This window comes from Malus sylvestris, chromosome 16, assembly GCF_916048215.2.
Source record: "Malus sylvestris chromosome 16, drMalSylv7.2, whole genome shotgun sequence".
NCBI classification, from domain to species: domain Eukaryota; kingdom Viridiplantae; phylum Streptophyta; class Magnoliopsida; order Rosales; family Rosaceae; genus Malus; species Malus sylvestris.
The window spans coordinates 3,870,875-3,893,035 of NC_062275.1; the positions used below are offsets into that span (position 1 = coordinate 3,870,875).

General features: G+C 35.4%; 2 protein-coding genes across 5 annotated transcripts; both read right to left on the minus strand.

The window, feature by feature from the left end:
• Positions 1 to 5,345: 5,345 nt before the first annotated feature.
• Positions 5,346 to 9,014, minus strand: LOC126608251 (agamous-like MADS-box protein AP1). The gene is made up of 7 exons (XM_050276108.1): positions 8,617 to 9,014; positions 6,974 to 7,052; positions 6,708 to 6,872; positions 6,549 to 6,590; positions 6,371 to 6,412; positions 6,118 to 6,224; positions 5,346 to 5,667 (listed from the first exon to the last, which is right to left on the minus strand). Exons 1-7 carry the CDS (start codon positions 8,799 to 8,801, stop codon positions 5,568 to 5,570), a joined length of 720 nt encoding a protein of 239 aa, XP_050132065.1. The 5' UTR covers positions 8,802 to 9,014; the 3' UTR covers positions 5,346 to 5,567.
• Positions 9,015 to 10,739: 1,725 nt separating this feature from the next.
• LOC126608250 (agamous-like MADS-box protein MADS2) lies at positions 10,740 to 16,895 on the minus strand. 4 transcript variants are annotated; one of them, XM_050276105.1, is made up of 9 exons: positions 16,774 to 16,895; positions 16,412 to 16,607; positions 12,862 to 13,012; positions 12,635 to 12,696; positions 12,355 to 12,454; positions 12,217 to 12,258; positions 12,084 to 12,125; positions 11,337 to 11,446; positions 10,740 to 11,214 (listed from the first exon to the last, which is right to left on the minus strand). In XM_050276105.1, the coding sequence occupies exons 2-9, from the start codon at positions 16,594 to 16,596 to the stop codon at positions 11,121 to 11,123; spliced, it is 786 nt and encodes a 261-aa protein (XP_050132062.1). In that variant the 5' UTR covers positions 16,597 to 16,607; positions 16,774 to 16,895; the 3' UTR covers positions 10,740 to 11,120. The 4 variants fall into 4 exon arrangements, with proteins under 4 accessions (XP_050132062.1, XP_050132064.1, XP_050132061.1 ...); XM_050276107.1 differs by lacking the exon at positions 16,774 to 16,895 and having other exon boundaries at positions 12,934 to 13,012; positions 16,412 to 16,767; XM_050276104.1 differs by lacking the exon at positions 16,774 to 16,895 and having other exon boundaries at positions 16,412 to 16,767.
• Positions 16,896 to 22,161: the final 5,266 nt, after the last annotated feature.

A 22,161-nucleotide genomic window follows, 5' to 3' on the forward strand; every position in this document is an offset into this window, starting at 1 on the left:
GAAAATTAATGATAAAGATTTAAAAACTTTGAGTTTTAATGATAAATACAAAATAAATAGTAGAGTAAATAGTATTGACTTTTTAGTGTAAAAATATGATTTTTCATTAAAATAAACAGTACTGGAAGTTTTTCGTTAAATTTTTTTTTTTTTCTGGTCAAAGTTTTCTTTGACCTTTTAAGTCCTATTTTAAGCACAACTCTTTTTACCGCTTCTTTCATGTTTTTTTTTCTTTTTCTTTTTGAAAGGAACCGCTTCTTTCATGTTTGTTTTTAGAAATAATAGCGTTAGTGGAGGAATTTATCAATAATAGCAAAAGATTCACTCTTAATTTCAAAAATGTCATTTTTTATAAAAACTTTTAATTGTATTCAAAATCTCACTTAAATAGACACAAATACCTTTAATTAAAGTGGATAATGGTCCAGCCAGAACTGCTGCATACAATTTGCTAAAAACAACGGAAGCAATTATGTTCAACTACAAAAGCAATTTGGATAAAAACTACATAAGCAATTATGCTAAAGTTACATTAGGTAATTTACATAATAACTACATTGCATAAACACTTGAGAACAAATAAAAATGTACCCAAATACATACAGACCCATAGCAAAGAACCACAAATCAACGACATTTAAGTCTTATCTATTTCTCTCCCAAAAATCAACGAAACCAAAGAACCAAAAAAAGATACCGACTGAAATATGGAATAAATTAAAAAAATAAAAAGAAAACGTAAATGAGGAAAAATGAAAAAAATTTAACCATCTACACCTACCGTCGTTTAGGGCTACACAAGTCTCCACTAGCAACGATGCCTCCATTATTTCTTAGATTTTGCCGTTAGAAATTCATCTAATAGGTTTTGATTTTTTTTATTTATTGGATTTTAAAGTTTTAGGGTATTTGTGTCTATTTAAGTGAAATTTTAAATATATTTGAAAGTTTTTATAAAAACTGACATTTTTGAAATTAGAGACTAATATTTGGCTATATTTGATACATACTTATATTGTTAAATGTTAAAAGAGGATGTCACATCCCAGCCCGGGATCCCCGGCCCCCACCACATCCCGGGCTCGACTCTGCTGTAGCACGATATTGTCCGCTTTGGGCCCCGACCACGCCCTCACAGTTTTGTTTTTGGGAACTCACGCGAGCAGAACTTCCCAATGGGTCACTTATCCTAGAAATGCTCTGGCCCCTTTCTCACTTAAATTGGGAGTTCCTACGGAACCCGAAGCCAGTGAACTCCCAAAATGCCTCGTGCTAGGTAGAGATGAAAATATACATATAAGGCTTACAAGATCCTCACCCATGGGCGATGTGGGATCTTTCAATCCACCCCCCCTTTAGGGGCCCGACGTTTGCGGCACACTTTCGGCCAAGGATTGTCTCTGATACCAAATTGTCACATCCCAGCCCGGGGATCCGGGCCCCCACCACATCCCGGGCTCGACTCTGCCATAGCAGAATATTGTCCGCTTTGAGCCTCGATCATGCTCTCAAGGTTTTGTTTTTGGGAACTCACGCGAGCAGAACTTCCCAGTGGGTCACCCATCTTGGGAATGCTCTAGCCCCCTTCTCGCTTAACTTCAGAGTTTCTACGAAATCCGAAGCCAGTGAGCTCCCAAAATGCCTCGTGCTAGGTAGAGATGGGAATATACGTATAAGGCTTACATGATCTTCACCCTTGGACGATGTGGGATCTTACAGAGGAACTCTTTAGAGATTGAATCACATCAAAATACATAAACATTATTATTTTCTACCGCAACGCTCTTTTAATGTTGTTTTCTGTTTGGTTATGTGGAATTTTTTTATTGTGGACTGAGAGTGAAGGCTGTCTTATAGTCTTTAAACTCTCACTCATTCAATACTATATTTCTTTTAAATAAATTAGGTGATTTTTTATAGAGCAATTTAATCTTTCAATGGCGTTTCTTTTCTACTTTTACGCCTCTTAAATATTTAATATTTGATTTCCTAAGTTTTGTGACGTTTTCTTTTCTTTACTTTTATTGTTGCAATCATCATCTTGATATGATTTTTTTTCCCTTTTTTGTAATGATCAATGCAGGCTGGGGACTGGTTAAGCTGATTCAAAAACTGAAGGCGTGACATGAGTTCTGATTGTTCTTGCTCCGAATCAAAAGATCCTAAAGAAAAAAACGTTGACAATGCCAATATAGTGATGTGAGCTTCATTCATAACTCGTACAACAAAGTATGTTTTCAGATTTTGAATAGTCCCCCTTTTATTACTTTCCGTAATTTGTTAATTCTATCGGCCTCCTGGCAACTTGCAACTTGTTGGCTTTGTGGTATAATCAAACATTCAAAGGTCAATAGGTCTTAAGTTCAATTGACACCTTAATATTTCTGAGTTTCTCTGCATCTTATGATTTATCTCGGTTGAATCCATTGAATCAAGTAGTGAAATCTGATAATCATCTAATTAATATCTATTTTTAGATTGAGAAATAGAGAGCATCAATCAGCAATTGGAGAAGAGATTATTCAGTCAATTCATCTAATTAGGTTGCAGAAGCATCTTCAATACCCATTGGGGCACCTCAGATTGCACAATCTGGCACCGAGTTGTCCAACCCCCTCCACGCAAGAGGGACTAAATGAAGGGTTAATATTTAATAAATCAAAACCCTAACGAGTCCTTAAAGAAATCATCATCTGGAAAAGAAGCCACAGGACTTACTTATTATATCTATGATTTATTAGAAAGTGAAGACGAATGTCCCACATGCTTGGAAGGTGATAATTAATGCAGTGAAATCTGGTTCCCTGTGGCAGAATATTAGTGAAATATATGTGTTTAGCCTTTTATTATCTGACTTTAGCATATAATTATCTTATGCTGAGGGTTCTTCTATTTTTTGTAACGACTGCAGAATACACAACTGAGAATCTAAAGACAACCATGGAGTGTTCTCACCATTGCATTACCACCTTTCTTGTATTTCTGAATGGATGGAGAGAAGCTCAACCTGCCCAATTTGCACGTTAAGAGTAACCCTAATTCAGAAAGTGCCTAATATAGGGTAGTGGTAGAATCTCTTTGGTCCATAAGTTGCCCAAGTGAAAATTATTGGCCAAACCATACCTGAAATATTTGGATTTTGAAACTTCTTCCAACTAAATTTAATCCAATCGGCAAACTTTGTGTTGCATCAGACCGTCGTTAAATTGATTTTCTAGGTGATGATATTTAGTGAAACGTCTTGAGACTCAACAGAAAAGTAGAGCTTTTTCTGGTCACCCAATCATGTAGATGCATATTGAAAGGCAGGTCACCGTTGTGTGTTAGATTCTTGTACTTATATATGCTCCTTGAACTAATCCCTTGTTCGATTCCTTTTGTGCAATTCTTTCTTCTTGAAAGAGTGAGGCTGTAAGTGTTCTATAAGTTTCCGGCTTAAAGTATTTGTCCAATTGAGCAATGAATTATTACATCAGTTACTGTTTCTCATGAATCTTGTTTTTTTATTTTTCCTTTCATGTGCTTACTTACATTACATGTATCTTAATCAAGCATTAAACTCCAAAATCCTAAACGAAAAAAGAAAAATCCTAAATTCTGCCGAAGTCACCTCAATTATAGATACCAAAATCCTAATTTAATAAATGTTTTTTATCCAAAATAATTCCTCAGATTGGCATATGACATGCCCCGATCCTGATATTCCCCGAACACCAGGATAGGCACGTGTTGGCTGACATCCGAGGGTGACGAAAACCATTTATTGAGTGCAAATGCTGAAAACAAGGGATATATAAGACTTATAAATGGAAAAGAATAAAGAATATGCATTTAAGAAACGTGTTGAGAGCATACAAATAACTAGAATACTAAAATAAATAATATAAAATTGAATGAATAAATAATGGGTCCTACACCGAGAGGACTCGAAGATGCCTATGCGGAAGTGCTTTGACACCAGGATTGTATGTCTTGATTCTAAGTTCTGAAGGGGGCGCAAAACAAACATGAATTGACCAAGTTAATATATATATATATATATATATATATATATATATATATATAATAAAACAATTATCAACATACTAACCCCCAGGCTTTATGAAAACACATATATATCATGATAAACATAAGTTTTCCAAAACCTAGCATGTCGTGCAATGTCTCAAATCATAACTTGTATATATAATAATCACTAGTGAATGTCCAATATCTCTCTAGGCCCCATGCCGGCTCTCCATCTCAAACAGATAGAGAAAAATTACCCCCAGGCCTCATGCTGACTCCCCGTCCCTGTGCTAATAGCCAGAGGGAAAACACTTCAGGCCCTATGCCAACACCATAACCGTCGCCCGGGACGAACCAGAATCTATCCCTCGTCCCGTAGCGGAATATGGACTACTAGGTAAGTACAAAACCATTGAACATACATATTTTGAAAAACAACTTCATAGTATAAAGTCATCCATCATCTATACTATAAAGAGGTGTTCTAAACGTGTTCTAAATATTATATCGTCATCCATCAGATATTCTATAAGAACACGGGTTATAGGAAAAATAGTAATAATTCAAACTAGCCTCAGTAAACTTGTTATCTCAAAGTGTTTCATAGAACATAATCGTTAAATCATGCTTTTCCATGTATGAATTTCTACTATTAAAACATGCATTTGCATCCAATAAATGGCTTTCGTCACATTAGGGTGTCAGCCATCACGTGCCTATCCTGGTAATCAGGGAATATCGGGATCGAGGCGTGTCAGTTTGGTATCAGAGGCACTCTGCTGTGTGGTGCGAGTGTGTCGACGAGAACGTCGGACCCTTAAGAGGGATGGATTGTAACATCCCACATTGACCAACGAAGAGGGGGTGATGTGCCTTATATGTACATGCTCACCTCCATATAGTACAAGGCCTTTTGGGAACTCACTGGCTTCCGGTTCCATTGGAGTTCCGAAGTTAAGCGAGTTTGGGCGAGAGCAATCCTAGGATAGGTGACCCACTGGGAATTTCTCGTGTGAGTTCCCAGAAACAAAACCATGAGGGCGTGGCCAGGGCTCAAAGCTTACAATATCGTACTACGGTGGAGTCAAGACTAGGATGTGGCAGCATAACTCCTCACTTTGGTCACTGAGATTTAAAATCGATAGAATTAGTTCCAGAGATTGTCTACCATCAATCATTTTAGTCATTCGTGACAAATCTCTGTTAAATTGAAAAAATCATCAGTTCAAGAGAAGGGGTTGATTTGAAAAAATATCTTTAATTTAATGGACATTTATCAGAGAAGAGACAAACAGAGTTTAGCTCGCACATAGAGTTTGAAATCGATAGACAGAGAGTTTAGCTCACACATTTACTCAATATTTCTCAGGTTTTTGGCATGAATATAAATAGATTTACAGAACACTTTCAAAGTTCAATTCCTCATATATGGATTGCTACTACGTTCAGGGTTGGTCCAAATTTACCAAGAAACCAGAAATTTAATACAGAAATAGCACACATATGTAGTTTTGTTTTCTTTCCATTTAATTCTTCCACCTTTTTCTAACGATTGATGATCAAGCAGCAAAGCATCCGAGATGGCATTCATATAATGGTTCCAGAGTCAGGTCCAGCTGGTTCCTCCTCACTTGAAGGAATTCATCTTGCTGCGTCCCCCTGCATATCATATCGTATGCATTGCATAAAAACAAGTTAATTAGGGTTGATACCAAGTTAATTAACTTTCTTAACTGATTCATCAATACTGCTTCGTCAAACAGATTTTATATAACAATATTAACATACTAGGAGCATCTCCTTATGTGTAGCACTCATACATCTCTTATTGGCAGAAAGCTCTCCAATAATTTAGAGAGGATTTAATACTCATCTTGACCTGAAGATTTAAATTACATTTTTTTTACAAGATGAAATTTACATCTTCCATTTAGAGCAAAAACCACATTTAGATTTCCCAAAAATGTAAATGGAATGTAAATGTGATTTTTACATCTCAAAATTGCATATTTCCATTGGAATTGCTCTAGTAATAAATAAATGAAAACTTTAAAAAGACAAATTAACAGGCCCCTAGAATTAAGAATTTTATGTGGAAAGAATAATCACCCATTGTTTAGACATGGAAGTGGCTGTGGAAGCAGGTCAAGGCCATGGTTCTGCTGCTCCCAGTTTTGAACCTGGGGCTGAGCTGCAGCCTTCTCCTTCTCCTTTATCTATTTCCACAATTTATATGAATTAAAAACAGAAAAACGAAAAGAAAAATTATCATGTAAAAAACCATCCAAGTTAAAGCCAAATATAAGCCCCAGACCACAACCCTAGCTGACTCAGTGATAAAATAGTATAAGCATATTATTACCTTCTTTGCTAGCAAGTTATTTTCCTCCTGTATCGCCTTTCTCTGTCACAACGCACAAGATCAAAAACATTTGAATGAGCTACCGAACATATATCCTCCACAGTACCCTTTCTCTTTCTCTCGCAGTCTAAACGTATTTACAACAGAAAAAAGAAAAAAATGCTATAGGTGCCCTTACCTTTCTCTGAAGCTCAGAGATGGATTCATTCATGAGTTGGTTCTGAAAGAAATTAAGAGAACACTTTAGTGTCATCAAACTAAAAATTAGTCTAGTGTAAGTACAAATGCACAATTAATAGAGATTGATTCTCATTAGTAAGCATAAATGAGTACGTACTTTTCTTAATCGAATTTGTTTAAGAGCGGTGTCAAGCTGTTGCTCCAAATTTTGGATTTCCTTGAGAGTCAAGGAATCCAGGTCTTCTCCCAAATAGTGCCTATGGTTTCTTTGCAAAACCTCAGCCTTAGCCTTTAGTCTGGAATATTCAAAGGTCCAGTTACCCTGCGCATCATGAAATTGTTCGAGTAATTAGTTATAACACTATCAAAATAAGGCGTAGCAGTTAATTAGTATTCGGAGATTGATGGCATGGCATGGCAAACCTGTGACTCAAAATCTGGTTCGACTAGCTGTCTTTCGGCGTAAGAGTATCTTTCATAGCGTTCGAGGATTTGCTCCATGCTGTACATGCATGATCAGCAATATCAAACATATGAAAAGTAGTAAATAGTATCTAGATAGAAGAATGCAACCTGCTCCTCTATCAAAAAACCCCATCTTAATGAATTGATTGATTAATAATTTGATTGAAGTTATGAAAACACTTTGAATGGAGTATATTCATATGATTAAGAAAATTAATCATGATCATCATCACATGAAATAATGTTGATTAAATTACAATCAATGCCAGGCAGTACAAACCTTGGAGTTGCAATAGTCTTGCACTTTTTATTCTTGTTTTCGGTTTACAGTCGAGCAAGCATCTCGCATGCATGTCATCTCTAACAGGTTCCAATACTACTACAGATGTGAGTGTGTGTGCGTATGTAAATATAATCAACTAGGAGACTGTTAATAACTTAATATATAGCTATATGTATATAATTAGCAAAGATACTGTTATGTATAGGACAAGTTAACCTATTTAATGGTCGCCTAGCTTCAAATAATTTGAGCTTCTGTTGAAGACTGTATTATTTAAATAAATATCTGAGATTTACTACACCAGGCTTCTCGTTTTCTGGGTTTTCCTTTCATTTCACTTCAGATATTCTATAATTAAACCACAATATTCAAACTATATTATGTACTTGGTCCGTGCCATCGCCTTCTCTTTCTCTCAGGGGTATTATATATTATATATGTTAGTGGATATTCTCCTGCTGGGATTCTACTTGCTGCTGCTTCCACTCCTTGTTTGATGTTTTTACTTTTGCTGACAAAAATTTTTCTGCTTACCCATTACCATATATTCCAGAATCCATTAATTTTATTTAATATCACTAACAAAGATCACAATTAGTAATGATATATTATACTGTAGCAAATCGCTCCTTAATCAAGCAGGCAAGTTTAATCTCTTCACATTTGTTAGGTTCAATTTAGTACGAAAAACTATAAAATAAGTACCGATCAACATGTTTCTTTTGTCAGAGGCAACCACTAAATTTTAGACACGCATTAAGTAATTTAGCCAAAAAAAGAAAAGCATAAGAGAAGTACGTCTAGCTATTTTATAATTACAAAATACTTTATATCAAATCAGCACCGCTTTCATCGATCTTCTAATTACCTTGCAGGAACGACATCTCAGTTGACCAGCATTAGATTATGAAAAATTAACAACTCCAGTTACTTCATCTACAATCAACTTATAGTTAACAGAGTTCTACCTTTGGACAACTCAGGGTTAACCATTGACCAAATTATAAGATCACACGTATATAGTACAACCCTAATTACAAATTTGTAGTGAAAGAAAACAAAACAAAAATATGCAAAAACAGAAAACAAAACAGACTAATAAAGCAAGGTGTATGAAAGCTTTTTAGCTAGGTTTAGCTCGATCTCTCAAGCAACGTTTCTAAATCCTTTTACTTTCTTATAGATACAAATTTCTCGCGTACCTTCGAAATTTTCGGAAAATAAAAATTAGGTTTTTTTCTTTGGTGGAAATTTTAGCTAGGTTTTAGTAAATAAAATTCGAGAGGAGGAGATATAATCAATTAATAAAATAGTATACCATGAATCTGTGGCGTACTCAAAGAGCTTGCCCTTGTTGGAGAAGACAATCAAAGCAACCTGAGCATCACACAAGACAGAGATCTCATGAGCCTTCTTCAGCAGCCCAGTTCTTCTTTTGGAAAAAGTCACCTGCCTGTTGATCTTGTTCTCTATGCGCTTAAGCTGAACTCTACCTCTCCCCATGATTAAATACTTATGGACTCTCAGTTGCCACTCAACTCTTTCAACTGCTTGTTCTCTGATTTTCTTTCTCAAAAAACCCAAACAACCAAAAAAGAAAGACAACCCAGAAACTGAAATACTAAGCTGTGCTATTTATATGCAAAAAGAAAGAAATACAGTTATAAATTAATGGATTTCTTCTTCTAACCAAATATCTGAAGGTGTCTGAGAAAGTGTATGTGCTAGTAGCTATCTATACACACATTTGATTTGATGATAGATAAAGCGGTTTTGTGAACACAAGTGGTTTTGGGAAAACCGGTGGGATTTCTAAGAAGTGTTGTCGATTTCTGATTGGTTGAGGTACACCGTGCAGTCGTTTTCTCTCTTTCCAACAGGGCTAGTAATTGGAACCACAATTTTATTTTTCTTTCACACTGGTGTAGATCACTACTTACTGACTTCTATTCGGACACAAAGAGTCTCGGGCATGCATTGTACCGACGGCCTTCAGAGTTACCATTGCCTTATTGCTTGACGCGTAACCAGCGAACGTAAGTACGCACAGTGCCACATTTTATACGGTGAAAATTACTGTGATTTGACCACATTAGTACATGGTAGGTTGAAAAATTGTTTGTTTTTGGCCAGAGGAATTATACTGCTCGTTGGTGTCCCACATTTCAACAATGTGTTCATGATCTTTGTCCCAAAAAAAAAACAATGTGTTCATGATCAGTTTGACACGAAAACAATATTTAGTTGTCAATCTCTGTCTCCTTTACGGTTTATATTATTCAATATATTGAGATACACTGTTAGTCTCTTATGAACTGAAAATGATTAAGCTAACTCATTTTTCCTACATAAAATGAGGAGGGGATCATTTGGTTACCATATTGTTAGTGAAATATATGTATGCATGTCATGTTAACATCGTGTTATATATATATATATATATATATATATATATATGAATAATAAAGAGTTGAAGGAAGTAGAGACTATTTTTGTTAGAAGTGTTTTTATTAAAAACATGTATAATATTAATCCTAGTGCTACAGGGAAGAATGATATGTTTTTTCTAGAAAATGCTTTTATAATCTACAAATATTAACGTTTTCTTTCAAATGTAGTAAAAAAAACGTTTTTTATTGTCAGAAAAGACTTTTAACCATTTCAGAAGCAATAATTTTAGATTCTCAATTAAGTTTTAGTTAATTATTTGCTTAATAATCTCAAACAGATTTTAAGATGTGCTGTCTCTTTCTAACTGATCATCACTTTGCTTTTAACATTTATCTTCTCTTATTTTCTTACGTAGTTCATCTAGCATGACTATGTAGACCCACAAAAAAAAAATCTAGAATAATTATATGGGGTTCAAAATTGTTTCCCTAACCAAAGCATAATTGGGAGGACGCACCAACCAGGCATCCATTAGTAGTAATAGAGTTGTAATTGAATGATTCAATTGGACCCCAACCACCCTACAAATTGAAAAGAGTCCGCCGTTTATGGCCCTGTCACCCACCAATTATAAGTATGGCTTTACATCTTCGCCGTCCTCCACCTCAATTCTGAAACCCACGACGATCTCTCATCAAATTTTAAACATCCTTTTACATCTCCTGGACACCCCAACAGTGAGTTATGCTCTTTCTTTTCATCGTCTTCATCTTTGTCCGCACAGAAGATCATACCAATTTAGATTTTTTTGTTTACTACTTGGAAATAACTTTTTTTTTTTTTAGATTCAGCAATGTATTATGTGCATGATCTCATAGTAGTAGACAAGTTTATATATTTATATTATATAATATATCCCCCAATTTAGTACAATTGAGTAATTTTCACCATCCCCTTCATCCATTGCCCCAAATAGACAAAGACGATTAGATGTCGCCATGCGTTTGCTCATTTGGTAATACAAAGGAAATTTTCAGGACACAACAATCGTGATGAATTGCGGTAAGTGTTCAATTGTGTGATCAGCCTCACAAAAATCACACAAGCATTTCATACCCATTGGTAATAGGTAAAGTGAAAAGGCTAAAAGGACATTTTTAGGGCACGACTTTCCTGATGAACATTAGTAGGGCACAAGTGTTCAATTGTTTGATCTGTCTCACAAACACCACACAAGCGTTTTATACTACTCATTGGTAAAAGGTAAAATCCAAATGAAATTCTTAGGGCAGAACAGTCGTGATCAGTTCTTGTGCATTAGTCTCACGAATGAATGAACCCTTCTATAACATTAAAGATACGAGGCAGCAAATTATTAATAAGTGAAACAACACCACTTTACTCTTTGATTGATGCATGATGCCTATAAATTCAGAGCATCCAACCAGGGATGAATCCCCGACGACTTTGTTCCGATGACGTTGCTACATTCACCTCATCATTTGTTACTGCTGGAGTACTGTAGCTGTAATAGTTAATGAACACTTTAGATGACAGCTAAAAAAATTAAGGTAACCGAATTTTATTAATTAACGTTGCAGAAAAATTCATACGCTTGACAATAATCTCTATAAGATATATGGTTACCCGATCTGCAATGTATTGTTGAATTGCAAATGCTCAGGGAATCCTTCTAATTGAGCAGCCTGGTGATGGCTATTCCATGATCGTTGAAGGTCAGCAGTACTTTCTTCCAACTGCAGAACACGAAAATTTACACCCCAAATTGACCAAATTAGTTATCTGAAAAACTTATTAAATGGAATAATTAACAAGATTCAAGAATCCATATGAAGAAACAGTTAGATGATAACATACAGTTATTAAAAGAAAGGCCTCGATCATTTGCTGTTAGCGATTGGATTGGAATGAATAACTTACTATATTAAAGGCACATTGAAGGAAGGAATGAAGGGTAGTGTCCAACTTGAAGATGGAATATGACTCGTGAAGTAAACTTATATATTTCAATCCCCAAAATGGTAGGATTAGAAAACATATGTCATTCATATCTAATCCCCTTATGACCCCTAATATGAAAAATCGTTCTCCTTTACTTTCAATATCCCTTGAGTTTTATAAGTTAACCAATCCATTTCAACCCTAAGAACCAAACGAGCCCAATAGTGCTTTGCATTACTATAGTTGTACAAGTAAGGATAGGAAATCTATATGATGAGGACTATATTAGATTTTGCCTTGAAATGTTGTAATCATTTAATGAACAGCTAATTAAGAAGTATTATACAGCATGATGAATTTCCATTGCATGAAAAACAAAAATGAGTAATGGTCAAATAGCTGAGAATGCAGCAGTAGTTTGGTATTACGTACCTTCCTTCTCAGTCCAGTGTTTGCTTCCAGCAGCATTTCTTCCTGCACAATTAATTCTTAAAAGATTTGGTAACTTATATACACACATATATTATGTGTATACATATATATATGTTGTTTGCAAAATACTTACTTTCCTCTGAAGCTCAGAAATCTGAACATGCATAAATTGGGTCTGCCAACAAATGAAATGTAAATCGAGATTCTCTGTTAAGATTTCTTTTAACTAACTCGCCATCTTTTTCACGCTTATGGAACAAATTATTAATACCTTCGTGGACCTGATTTTCTTCAATGACATATCGAGTTGATTCTCAAGCTGCTGAAGCTCCGTCATGCCTAAATGAACCAAATCTTCCCCAAGAAAATGTCTAAAAACATGCCAATTAAAAGTTTTCATGAGCAATATATCAATTGTGTCCACTCTTTGCATTTTTCATGCGATCCTCGAACAAACTGTCTAATTTTATTTACAAAAATTCTAGTGCAAATGTATCGCTATATACATATATATGTGTATGTGCAATATATATGATCGATATACGTAATACCTCTGCGTGCGTTGTAGGGCCTCTACTTTCGTTTTTAGCTTCAAGTAGTCTTGGTATCTACTCTGCTTGTGAACATGCATGGCACAAGTTCACCTTATGTCAAAAATCCGTAGGGCAGGATTTTGTGAAAGAAATTCCATTACCAAAAACATAAAACTTAAACCAACCCCAATTTGTCCCTAACAGATTGAGAATAATTGAATAATGGATAATATAGGTTGCTTTACCAAACTTATGTCATTGCAGGTAATAGATGTATCCATCTTAAAGCTAATTACAAATGAGAAACTATCGGCAACCTGTTCGTCCTCAGCAGATTGACTTGCTCCCAGTTCTCCATAAGTGCATCTTTGATACCTCTCAAGCGTCTTCGCCATGCTGAAATGAAAGCAAAGCAACAATTATAGGACAGTGATCAGAATTCAAATTCAAAAGAGAAAAGAGCGCATGCATTTTGCACTGATTCAAGTGCCAGTAAAGAAAAGCCCAAAAGCATGCAACAGAATCTGGGAGCAAGACATTTGAATTAATTTTGTAGTTCCTAGTTTTTTTAATCACAATTGATATTACTACTCTAAACTACATAAATAATAGGGAAACATTTAAGCCAGGGATGCAATGAGTTGAAGAGGAAGACATTTCCACCAATAAACAACCTTGGCAATTTTGTAGTTCCAAACTTAAGAATGAATTAAAGGATCAAACGGCCATATGATTTCAAATTTGAGTGATTTTGTTATAGATGATCTTTAAGGGAAAACCTAAAAGATAAATAGTTAGATTGTAGAAATATATTATGAAGTTGACCCTAAGAAAGTGTGCCAAAAAATGTATGTTCCCCATCCTGACCTATGTATGTGTATGTATGTATGTGTGTGTGTGTGTGTGTATATATTGCAATGCATATAAACGATCTTCAAATGTATACGTTTGGAAGCAGAAATAATTTCTAATTCGAATTATTTTATGTATGGATGAGCTTCAAATGAAGCTTAAGAAACTGAATAGTTTCAATAACTAAGTTTATACAGTGGTGAAGCCCATGTAGGAATGCAAGTATTGGTGCAAGGTGCGACTACACCTATATATTTATTGAGATTGTCATAACTCCTCACTTTAGTCACTGAGATTTAAAATCGATAGAAGTGATTTCTGAGATTATCAATGTCAATCATTTTGGTCCTTATGTGAAAAATATCTGTTAAACTGAAGAAACCACCAGTTCAATAAGAATGGTTGATTTGACAAAAATACCCCCAATTTAATGGAGATTTCTCATAAAATGACCAAAATGATTGACAGTTTGATTTTAAATTTGAAGGATCAAAATGAAGAGTTAAGCCAATCTTAAGGACCATTTTGGATAAATAACCTTATTCATTTGAGTTATGTTTTAGGGAAAGATTTGTAAGTACCAAGGGAATGTGGATTGCAAAGTATTTAATGAAGGTATTCAAAATATATTACAGGATCACTACAAAGACATAAACAATAGATTTGCAAGACAGAGATTCTCGGCCTCCCCTTCAATAGAATCAGATAAGCTTTCCCTTCAACCAGAAACCCTAACTTTGCAAACTTCAGTCGTCGGTCCCTTGCTGAGGCTTGGACCAGCAGCAGCCCCTCCCACCTCCTTCTAGCATCCCATCCTCCTAGTCTATCCACCCCTTGCTTCCTACCCCCAGTCCTCTTGCTGCGACCCACACATTTTTTTTCCTTTCTTTCTGTGCCCCCGACCCCTTCCATTCGCTGCTTTCTTTTTTTTTTTTCTCTATTCCTTGGTCTGCCTAGCACCTTCTTCCCTCACTCTTCTGTGCGCAACATGTTTTCATGGCTTTGTTGCGAGCCTCTGACCCACCTCCCTAATTTTATTGCCATACAGGGCTCCTCCCTTGTTTAGGGCTTAGATATGCGGTTTTAGGTTGGTCTTTGGGTTGTTTTTGTGGGTATTTGACTTGCTTTTTTTGGTTTTTTGCTCTTCTTGCCTGGTTAATGGTGGTCATGCCTATCGGAGGTTTCATTTATTCGGATTCGTGTAGCTTCTATTTCCTAGGTGGGGTTGCACACGGAGCATTCCCAGCGGCGGCTTCCTGGGCACCCGCAGTTATAGTGTGCATATTTGCTAGCAAAATTTTCTCTTGGTTGTTTAGACTTTCCAAGGGCTCTGCCCTTGGAACTATCGTTTTGTCCTTTTCGGGTTCGTGGTGGTTATGGTGAGGATGGCGGTGCAGTGATATGGGTGGTCTTGGCTTGGCAACCCCTTTACCATTCATGTCATTGCCACTATTTCTTGCCATAACTGCGACCAACACCAGTTGAAGGAATTTCTGGTGGCTCTTGGTGCTATCATGTTTTATGCAGGTTTTTGGATTGTGGTGGCATTCCGACAACTTTGGTGGCTCTGGCTAGATCCCCATCCACCCCACCCTTTTGAGTTTGTCCCAGCTACAGCTAGCCTCGCACACCTTCTTACATTTCTGCACGTGCCTCTGCCTCTGCTACCCATGCCTACTGCTAAATTCCAGTTGCATCTCCATTGTGGACACGTCACCTTGTTTTTTTGGTTTTTGTAGTTTAGTTTTTATGACTGGTTTGTGTTGCTTCGGTAAGTGGTTTGTGTCACTTCTATAATTTTGTAGTCTCGCTGTCTCGTGATGGTTTTGGTGCTTGGTATGTCACGTCTTGTCTATGGGACATATCAATCTTGGGATTCCTCGTTCTAGTGGTATGATTTGTGTGATGGCCATATAGGGGTTTTAAATTATGTGTAATTTGTGCTTATTACCTCCAGATCAAGAAATTGATCACTGGAGCATATGTACCCATATGGCATCCTTGTAAGTGGATGGTTATGGTAATGAAATTCTATCGTTTATGTCCCCCCCCCCAAAAAAAAAAAAATTTAGATTTGCAAATGACCGCAAGTGGCCCTCTACCACAGTGGTGGAGATGAGTGTTGCCCTTGCATTAGGGCGTGGGTTCAAACCCATCAAACCCCATTGGCTCTCTAATCTAACATCTAATCTAATAAATCTATTGTTTGACAGAAAAAAAAAGGATTTGCAAATGACCCCTTCTAATCATTGTATCCACTAATTTAAGGTCCCTCCATTTAGTTTTTTATAGTGCATTTCTAGCTATATGTAGCCTAACTTCCTACTCCTCGTCCGAACATAACCTTGAAGTCTTATAATTATTGCCAATTATAGTTAAGACATACATTCAAATATGATTCTACACAACCAGTAGCTCTGATTATGATTTATATGTCTGAGTATTTGGCAAGAAATGAATTCCCTTAATAAGTTGAAGAGTACTTAAAGAATTTATAACCTAGATTACTATATATTGAGGTGAACAATTTTGAAGGATTATATTTAGCAATGGACTTGCACCAGTTAAAATTTTTTTACAAAAAATAAAATTGATCATATCAATCCTATCATATTTTTAGTTATTTAATTACGACCTTCTAAATTAAGTACTGATTTAAAGATATGATAATACATCTAACGAATTTATAGTGTAAATTTACAAGCCTTCCCCTATGATTGTATGAGTGAAGGTTAAATCCCATGAAAAATGAAGAACTCATCTCAAATTCGACAATGAAAAAGAGCATAAGCAAACAATTCCTCTATTAATTCACCCTTTCCCTCCCCAAATATTCATCCAAATCCAATAAAATTTAATTTCCAAGCAAATTTTTTTTCCGATATATTTCCCACACATATATTATTAATATATTGTATATATTCAGAAAATAGAGATATATACCTAGGGCCGCTGGAGAACTCAGAGAGCTTTCCACGGGTGGAGAAGACGATGAGAGCAACCTCAGCATCACAGAGAACTGAGAGCTCGTACGCCTTCTTTAGCAGCCCTTTCCTTCTTTTTGCAAATGTTACCTGTCGATTTATCTTATTCTCGATCCTCTTCAGCTCCACCTTCCCTCTTCCCATTCTTCTTTCAACTGGTAATAATATTTAAAATATAGTTCAGTAATATTTTATATTTTGTGTGTACATAAAATTATAGCTAGTTTGGTACTAGGTTTTCCTTTTTAATATTCGAGTTCTCTAGGGTAAGCTAAGTTAGGCTTTTGAGAGAGAGAGAGAGAGAACTTTTTGAGGAACTACCTTGTTGGGTGTTCCCTTAGCTGAACAGAGGAAAGAATCAAAGAATAAGCAGGAGTGTACTATGTCCTGTTGGATGTTATTTTCCCTTCTCAGTCACGACCGATGGAGTGTTGCTTTCTTTCTTTTGGAAGATGAAGTACTAAGGTCATTCATAATTTAAATGTTTATTACATAAAAATGTGACAGCAATGTCTAGCTCCATCTTAGACATTACCAACTTTAGGAGTTTTACGTGTCAGTGAGGAGAAATTCTGGAGTCTGGCATCGAGATCATGTGTTTGTGCGACCCCAGACACAATAAAGTCAACATACCCCACGCCTTGACAGTGAGGCTCACCACTACACCATGTAATGATCTCACTCCCCTCTCACACCACCCTACCTCCAAGTCCCGGACGGAATAATTTCTCATGGATGAGAGGATGGCATGGGACCCAGTCAAACCAAAGCTAACTCAAACTTCACCAAAAAACTTATCTACGTAACCATCTCTTAAAATTCAACTCGAGTCACTTAGATTAGTTTTTTGGTGAAGTTTGAGTTAGCTTTGGTTTGATTGGGTCCCAAGCCATTCTCTCATCCATGATAAATTATTCCGTCCGGGACTCGGAGGTAGGGTGGTGTGAGAGGGGAGTGAGATCATTACATGGTGTAGTAGTCCAACTAAAACTCATCGGTGATATTGGTGGTGGACCTTTATGAAGCCTTAAAAGTTTATCATGGTATTATAGCAGACTATTCTTTCAACACGTCCTTGCCCCTGATTTATTGAGCTCTAATTTTCCCTCCTTAAGTTGGGCTTTTGAAAAATTGCACTAGCTCTAGCTTAAAGATATTGAATGACTAGACATTGAAAAGTTACGTCGGCTCTAGTCCCTAAATGATGATTGGTTTCTCGAAAAGCTTTGTTAGCTCCAGCATAATGACTTGACCATTTCTTGATGGGGGAATTGGTTTCTCTTGTGATCCCATGTGGGGCCACTCGTGAAGGGTGTATTGAAGAATAAGATTTCAGATCGTTCATATGACAAAATATATACAATTAATATATGAGAATTTCCACCTCTAATATCACCGAGACATTTTGTGATATAACCCAACACCTAGTAATAAATGATTAAGTTGAAACAATATCGGTGATATTGGTGATGGAACTACATGGGTCTATAAAGTTTATCAGGTGTTCCATTTGTAAGGATGCTAAAACAATAATGGTACATATATATACACACAAAATACTGGTACCTCAAAGAGTTTTTGTCACCGTTAACAAAACTAACGCCTCTTTATTCAATAACAAAAATGAATAGTAAAGTGAGATACAACTCATGAGTACAGGGGTGTGCCATCCACACATTCTTTTTTACTTCTCATACACCTCTTTTTACTCATCACATACCCCATGATAATTTCTGTCATTTGATCTTTTTCAATTCATCTAATTCGACGGTCGAAAATTAGATGAGTGTGTGAAAAGTAAAAATTAGTGTATAAATATCACATCCCAATAGAATAAAGTGAAATTTCATATATTGTACTGCGCATAGCAAAAAATAATCCTAATTAACTTGTCGATGTTTCCCTGTACTTCTAGAAGACTCAAAACTCCACTAAAGCACTTGTTCTCCATGATGTGAAATTAATCCAATGTAAGTTGGGATATTTTCTTGTCAATTGAGGTGTATATGGACCATGGTGGATTCTAAAATGCTGTTGAATTAATGGTAGTGATCTATCAACGGTTAACTTGCAGGTCAATAGAAAACCCATTATGTTGTTTACAGATTTGCTTCAGCTTATAAAGTCCATGGAAATGGAAAACGTGCTTTTTGGGATGTCAATGGTGACGGCCAAATTTAAACTTGGATAGTGCTATCCACGCACCTTTCGTTTGAGGATTCTTTCTTTCATTTTTTATTTCAGTGTCTTAGGGCAATCTGTGATAAGGATAGTTTGGTTCCTTCTGCATTACACACACACACACACACACACACGTGTGGTCTAATCTAGGATTAAGATCTACCATCTCGGTCTGATTTTTTTGGCTTGGTATTGTTACCAGAACATATGAGGTGCAAAACGGAGCGCAGTAACGTTTTATGATTAATACAACTGATCTCACTTAGTTGGATAATGCTTTGTTGTTGTTTTTTAAGAAAAGTGATATTCACATACCTATTTTTACCTTACCGCACATCCTTATTAATTTTTTGTCATTAATCTTTTTAGTTCATTCGATCTAATAGCCGGAAATTGAAAAAAAAAATGTAAGAAGTAAAAATATATATGTGAATAATACTACCCTTTAAACTTAAGCCGGAAATTGAAAAAAAAGAATGTAAGAAGTAAAAATATATATGTGAATAATACTACCCTTTAAACTTAGGAAATTGTTATTGACACTCCAAATTTCTCATTCTACACTCCAAACTTTCTATATTTAAAAAGAAAAATACACTTGTGAGGAGTGTAGAATGAGATTTTTAGAGTGCCAATAACACTTCCCTAAACTTATTGACCATAAACCCCTGAAAATATATATATATGATCTCGAATTTGTAATTTGGTTGAAATGTCACTTTAATCCAAAAGGCGTTGGTTTTTTATTTTCTTAGAGGGACCAACACTATTCAGATATGATCAAAATACACAATTTTGAGTAGTCGCAAAACTAACGGTGAGATCTTAAAAACAAGGATCTAATAGATATTTAAAATTTTGTATAAAACTCGTATCATTATAGTATATACTATTGTAGTCAAACTCCAAAATATAAGAATACTAATTTATAAAAAAAAAACTATATATGACGCGGTTGGACATCGTAAACATGTTGTCATTATAAACAAGGATGGTGCTATAACACACTCATTTTTTCTCTCACATACCCTTTTTTATTTTTTTTCTTGATTTTTAGAAGTATATGAGAGATAAAAGGGAACGTGTAGATAACACAACCCTAAACTAAATACATGAGGACCACTTTTTTTTTTTGAACAAATGATATTATCCAACTAAGGGGAGGAAGATAGGTTTAGCCTTACAATTAGCTAGTAATAATGTGGTTCAAATTCACTTTTAGTGCACTTAAAAGCACCCATAATATGCAAATGGGATCAAGGATAGTCATGTAAGGTCATCTTCAATCGACTCGACCAAAAGGCCATATGGCTAAAAATAGCTCTGAATGACACGAAAACCGTCTCCAACCGAAGACTAGGCCAAAGGGCTTGTGGGCCCCATCAGGCCCAAACCCCAAATTAGGCCAGCGGGTTGGGCATTTCCAGCCAGTCAGCCATCTAGCGCCAAAATGTCAAGCTTGACATTTTGCCAGCCCTCCAACTCAACCTATTTGAATGCCAACGGCTATCTGGCATCAACATGACGCCAACTAGCAATGGCTAGCTAACGTCATGCTGCCATCAAGTTCCCGTTGGAATTTGATTTTTTTTTTTTTGGATGAATTTAAAAAAAAAATTCTAATTTTTTTTCCTATAAATACCTACACCATTCCTACAACATTGAAAGCTGAAAATAAGAAGTGCCACATAAATAAGAATCTTATCTAAAATTTGCACAACCAATTACATCTCGACACGTGACACTCGAAAGCTTATCCGAAAAATTATTAAGATTACATAAATATAAGAAATCTAGAGGGATACTCACTTTAGCGACACGTGTCATTGGAAATTATGTCCGAAAAATTATTGAGATTACATAAAGATAAGAAATTTAGAGAGTTACTCACGTTAACGACACGTGTTACTCGAAATCTTATCTAAAAAATTATTAAGATTATATAAAGATAAGAAATACAGAAGCTATTCATTTGGCGACAAGTGGCACTCAAAATATGTTTGAAAAACTTATTTTAATATGATAATTTAATTTATTTAACTATATTAATTTAATTAAAATAATAAATTATATTTGACCTATGGTCCTTTAACCCTCTTATTTAGAGATAATATAAAATATAATATAACATTATTTATTAAAATATAATTTCTTGCATGACTACTCTTTTGATCTCTCTTTGGTTGGAAATAACCTAAACGATGTACATCAGACGGAGTCATGGACTGGCCTTATCCACCCAGAGGACCCAGACCCAACAACGACAGAATGACTGATGGTAGCAGGAGTAATTAGACCACTTTAACACGTGTCAGACGCTGAATCACCAATGGTACCCAATTTTGAACAATTTGTACCACAATTATTGAAATTTGAACTGAATTGGGCCGTATAAACGTCCACAATTTTAAAGTGTTTTAAGCTTGTTTGAGCCGAACGGAAACCCAATGTCTTTAGTTCATAAAAAGATGGCCCAATATCTCTAGTAGAAAAAAATAAATATGGGCGCAAGATGACTACTTTATATTCCTATTAACATTTTTTTTAACCATCTTTAATCAACATTTGTTTCATGATTTCGAAAGAGGGAGAAATCGAACTTAGAACGTTAGGTGAAGAGGCAAATATTCTTAGCCATTTAAACTATATGTCCTGAGTTTTTTATCATCAAGACTTAATATTAACTTGTGCATATATACAAGATTAAAAAAGAAAAGGAACCAAAACGGAAAGAAAAAAAAAAGAACTTCGAGTTTATCTACAATGCCTATATGGCCGACATCATTTTGAATTTGTGTGTGATTTGGAATGGTACATAACACAAGAGGACACCAAGTGCTTCTGTAAGTCTTGTTGCCCAAAACAAGCTAGGAGACACGAATGACGTCTTTGTTGGGAATGGTACAATTTTGTTATCAAAGTTACATATCAGAGCAATGCCTTTCCAAGCGACAAGAGGGTTGGAATTTTGATAATATAATGCACGTACTTTTTAGGTGGTTAAGCACTATGTGTGTAGTTACTATGACCACGTATTTGAGGGATCTCTTAAATAAGTTATTGGACAGATTTTTTTGTGAGATTCATTCCACATTGTATTTCAACGATTTAATTATTAATTTTTTAGGTCTTCCTTCAAATGTTATTTTTACCAAAAATAAATCCCAAATCCGATACAATTTGACCGTTGGATTAAATAGTGGGTCATATTGGTGTTTATTTGAATAACGGAATTCATCTATTTTCTTCACTGCAATTGGATATCTTAATAATTTTGGATTTCTTTGAACTTTTGTAAGGAAGATCTATAAATGATGTACTAAAATATTGACGATTTGAATCGTTGAAAAACGTTACGAAATAAGCTACACAAAGTGTCTCTTAAATAAAATTATTTGAGGAATCTCGCAATGGAATGAGACTATATGTATCATTCTGTGAGATATCTTGAATAATTTTGTTTGAACAATATTTTCTAGTGTATATGATGCGGGAGGAAGACTTGGAGAAAACAATTTGAAACCATTA

Excerpts from the sequence above, each read along its gene's own strand:
- LOC126608250 (XM_050276105.1), bottom strand. The coding sequence starts at position 16,596 with ATGGGAAGAGGGAAGGTGGAGCTGAAGAGGATCGAGAATAAGATAAAT. Across the intron at positions 12,455-12,634 it reads GCCCTACAACGCACGCAGAG|ACATTTTCTTGGGGAAGATT; the intron begins GTATTACGTATA and ends GCATGTTTTTAG. Across the intron at positions 12,259-12,354 it reads AGAAAATCAGGTCCACGAAG|ACCCAATTTATGCATGTTCA; the intron begins GTATTAATAATT and ends ATTTGTTGGCAG.
- LOC126608251 (XM_050276108.1), bottom strand. The coding sequence starts at position 8,801 with ATGGGGAGAGGTAGAGTTCAGCTTAAGCGCATAGAGAACAAGATCAAC. Across the intron at positions 7,053-8,616 it reads GAGTACGCCACAGATTCATG|CATGGAGCAAATCCTCGAAC; the intron begins GTATACTATTTT and ends ATGCATGTACAG. Across the intron at positions 6,225-6,370 it reads ATAACTTGCTAGCAAAGAAG|ATAAAGGAGAAGGAGAAGGC; the intron begins GTAATAATATGC and ends TTGTGGAAATAG.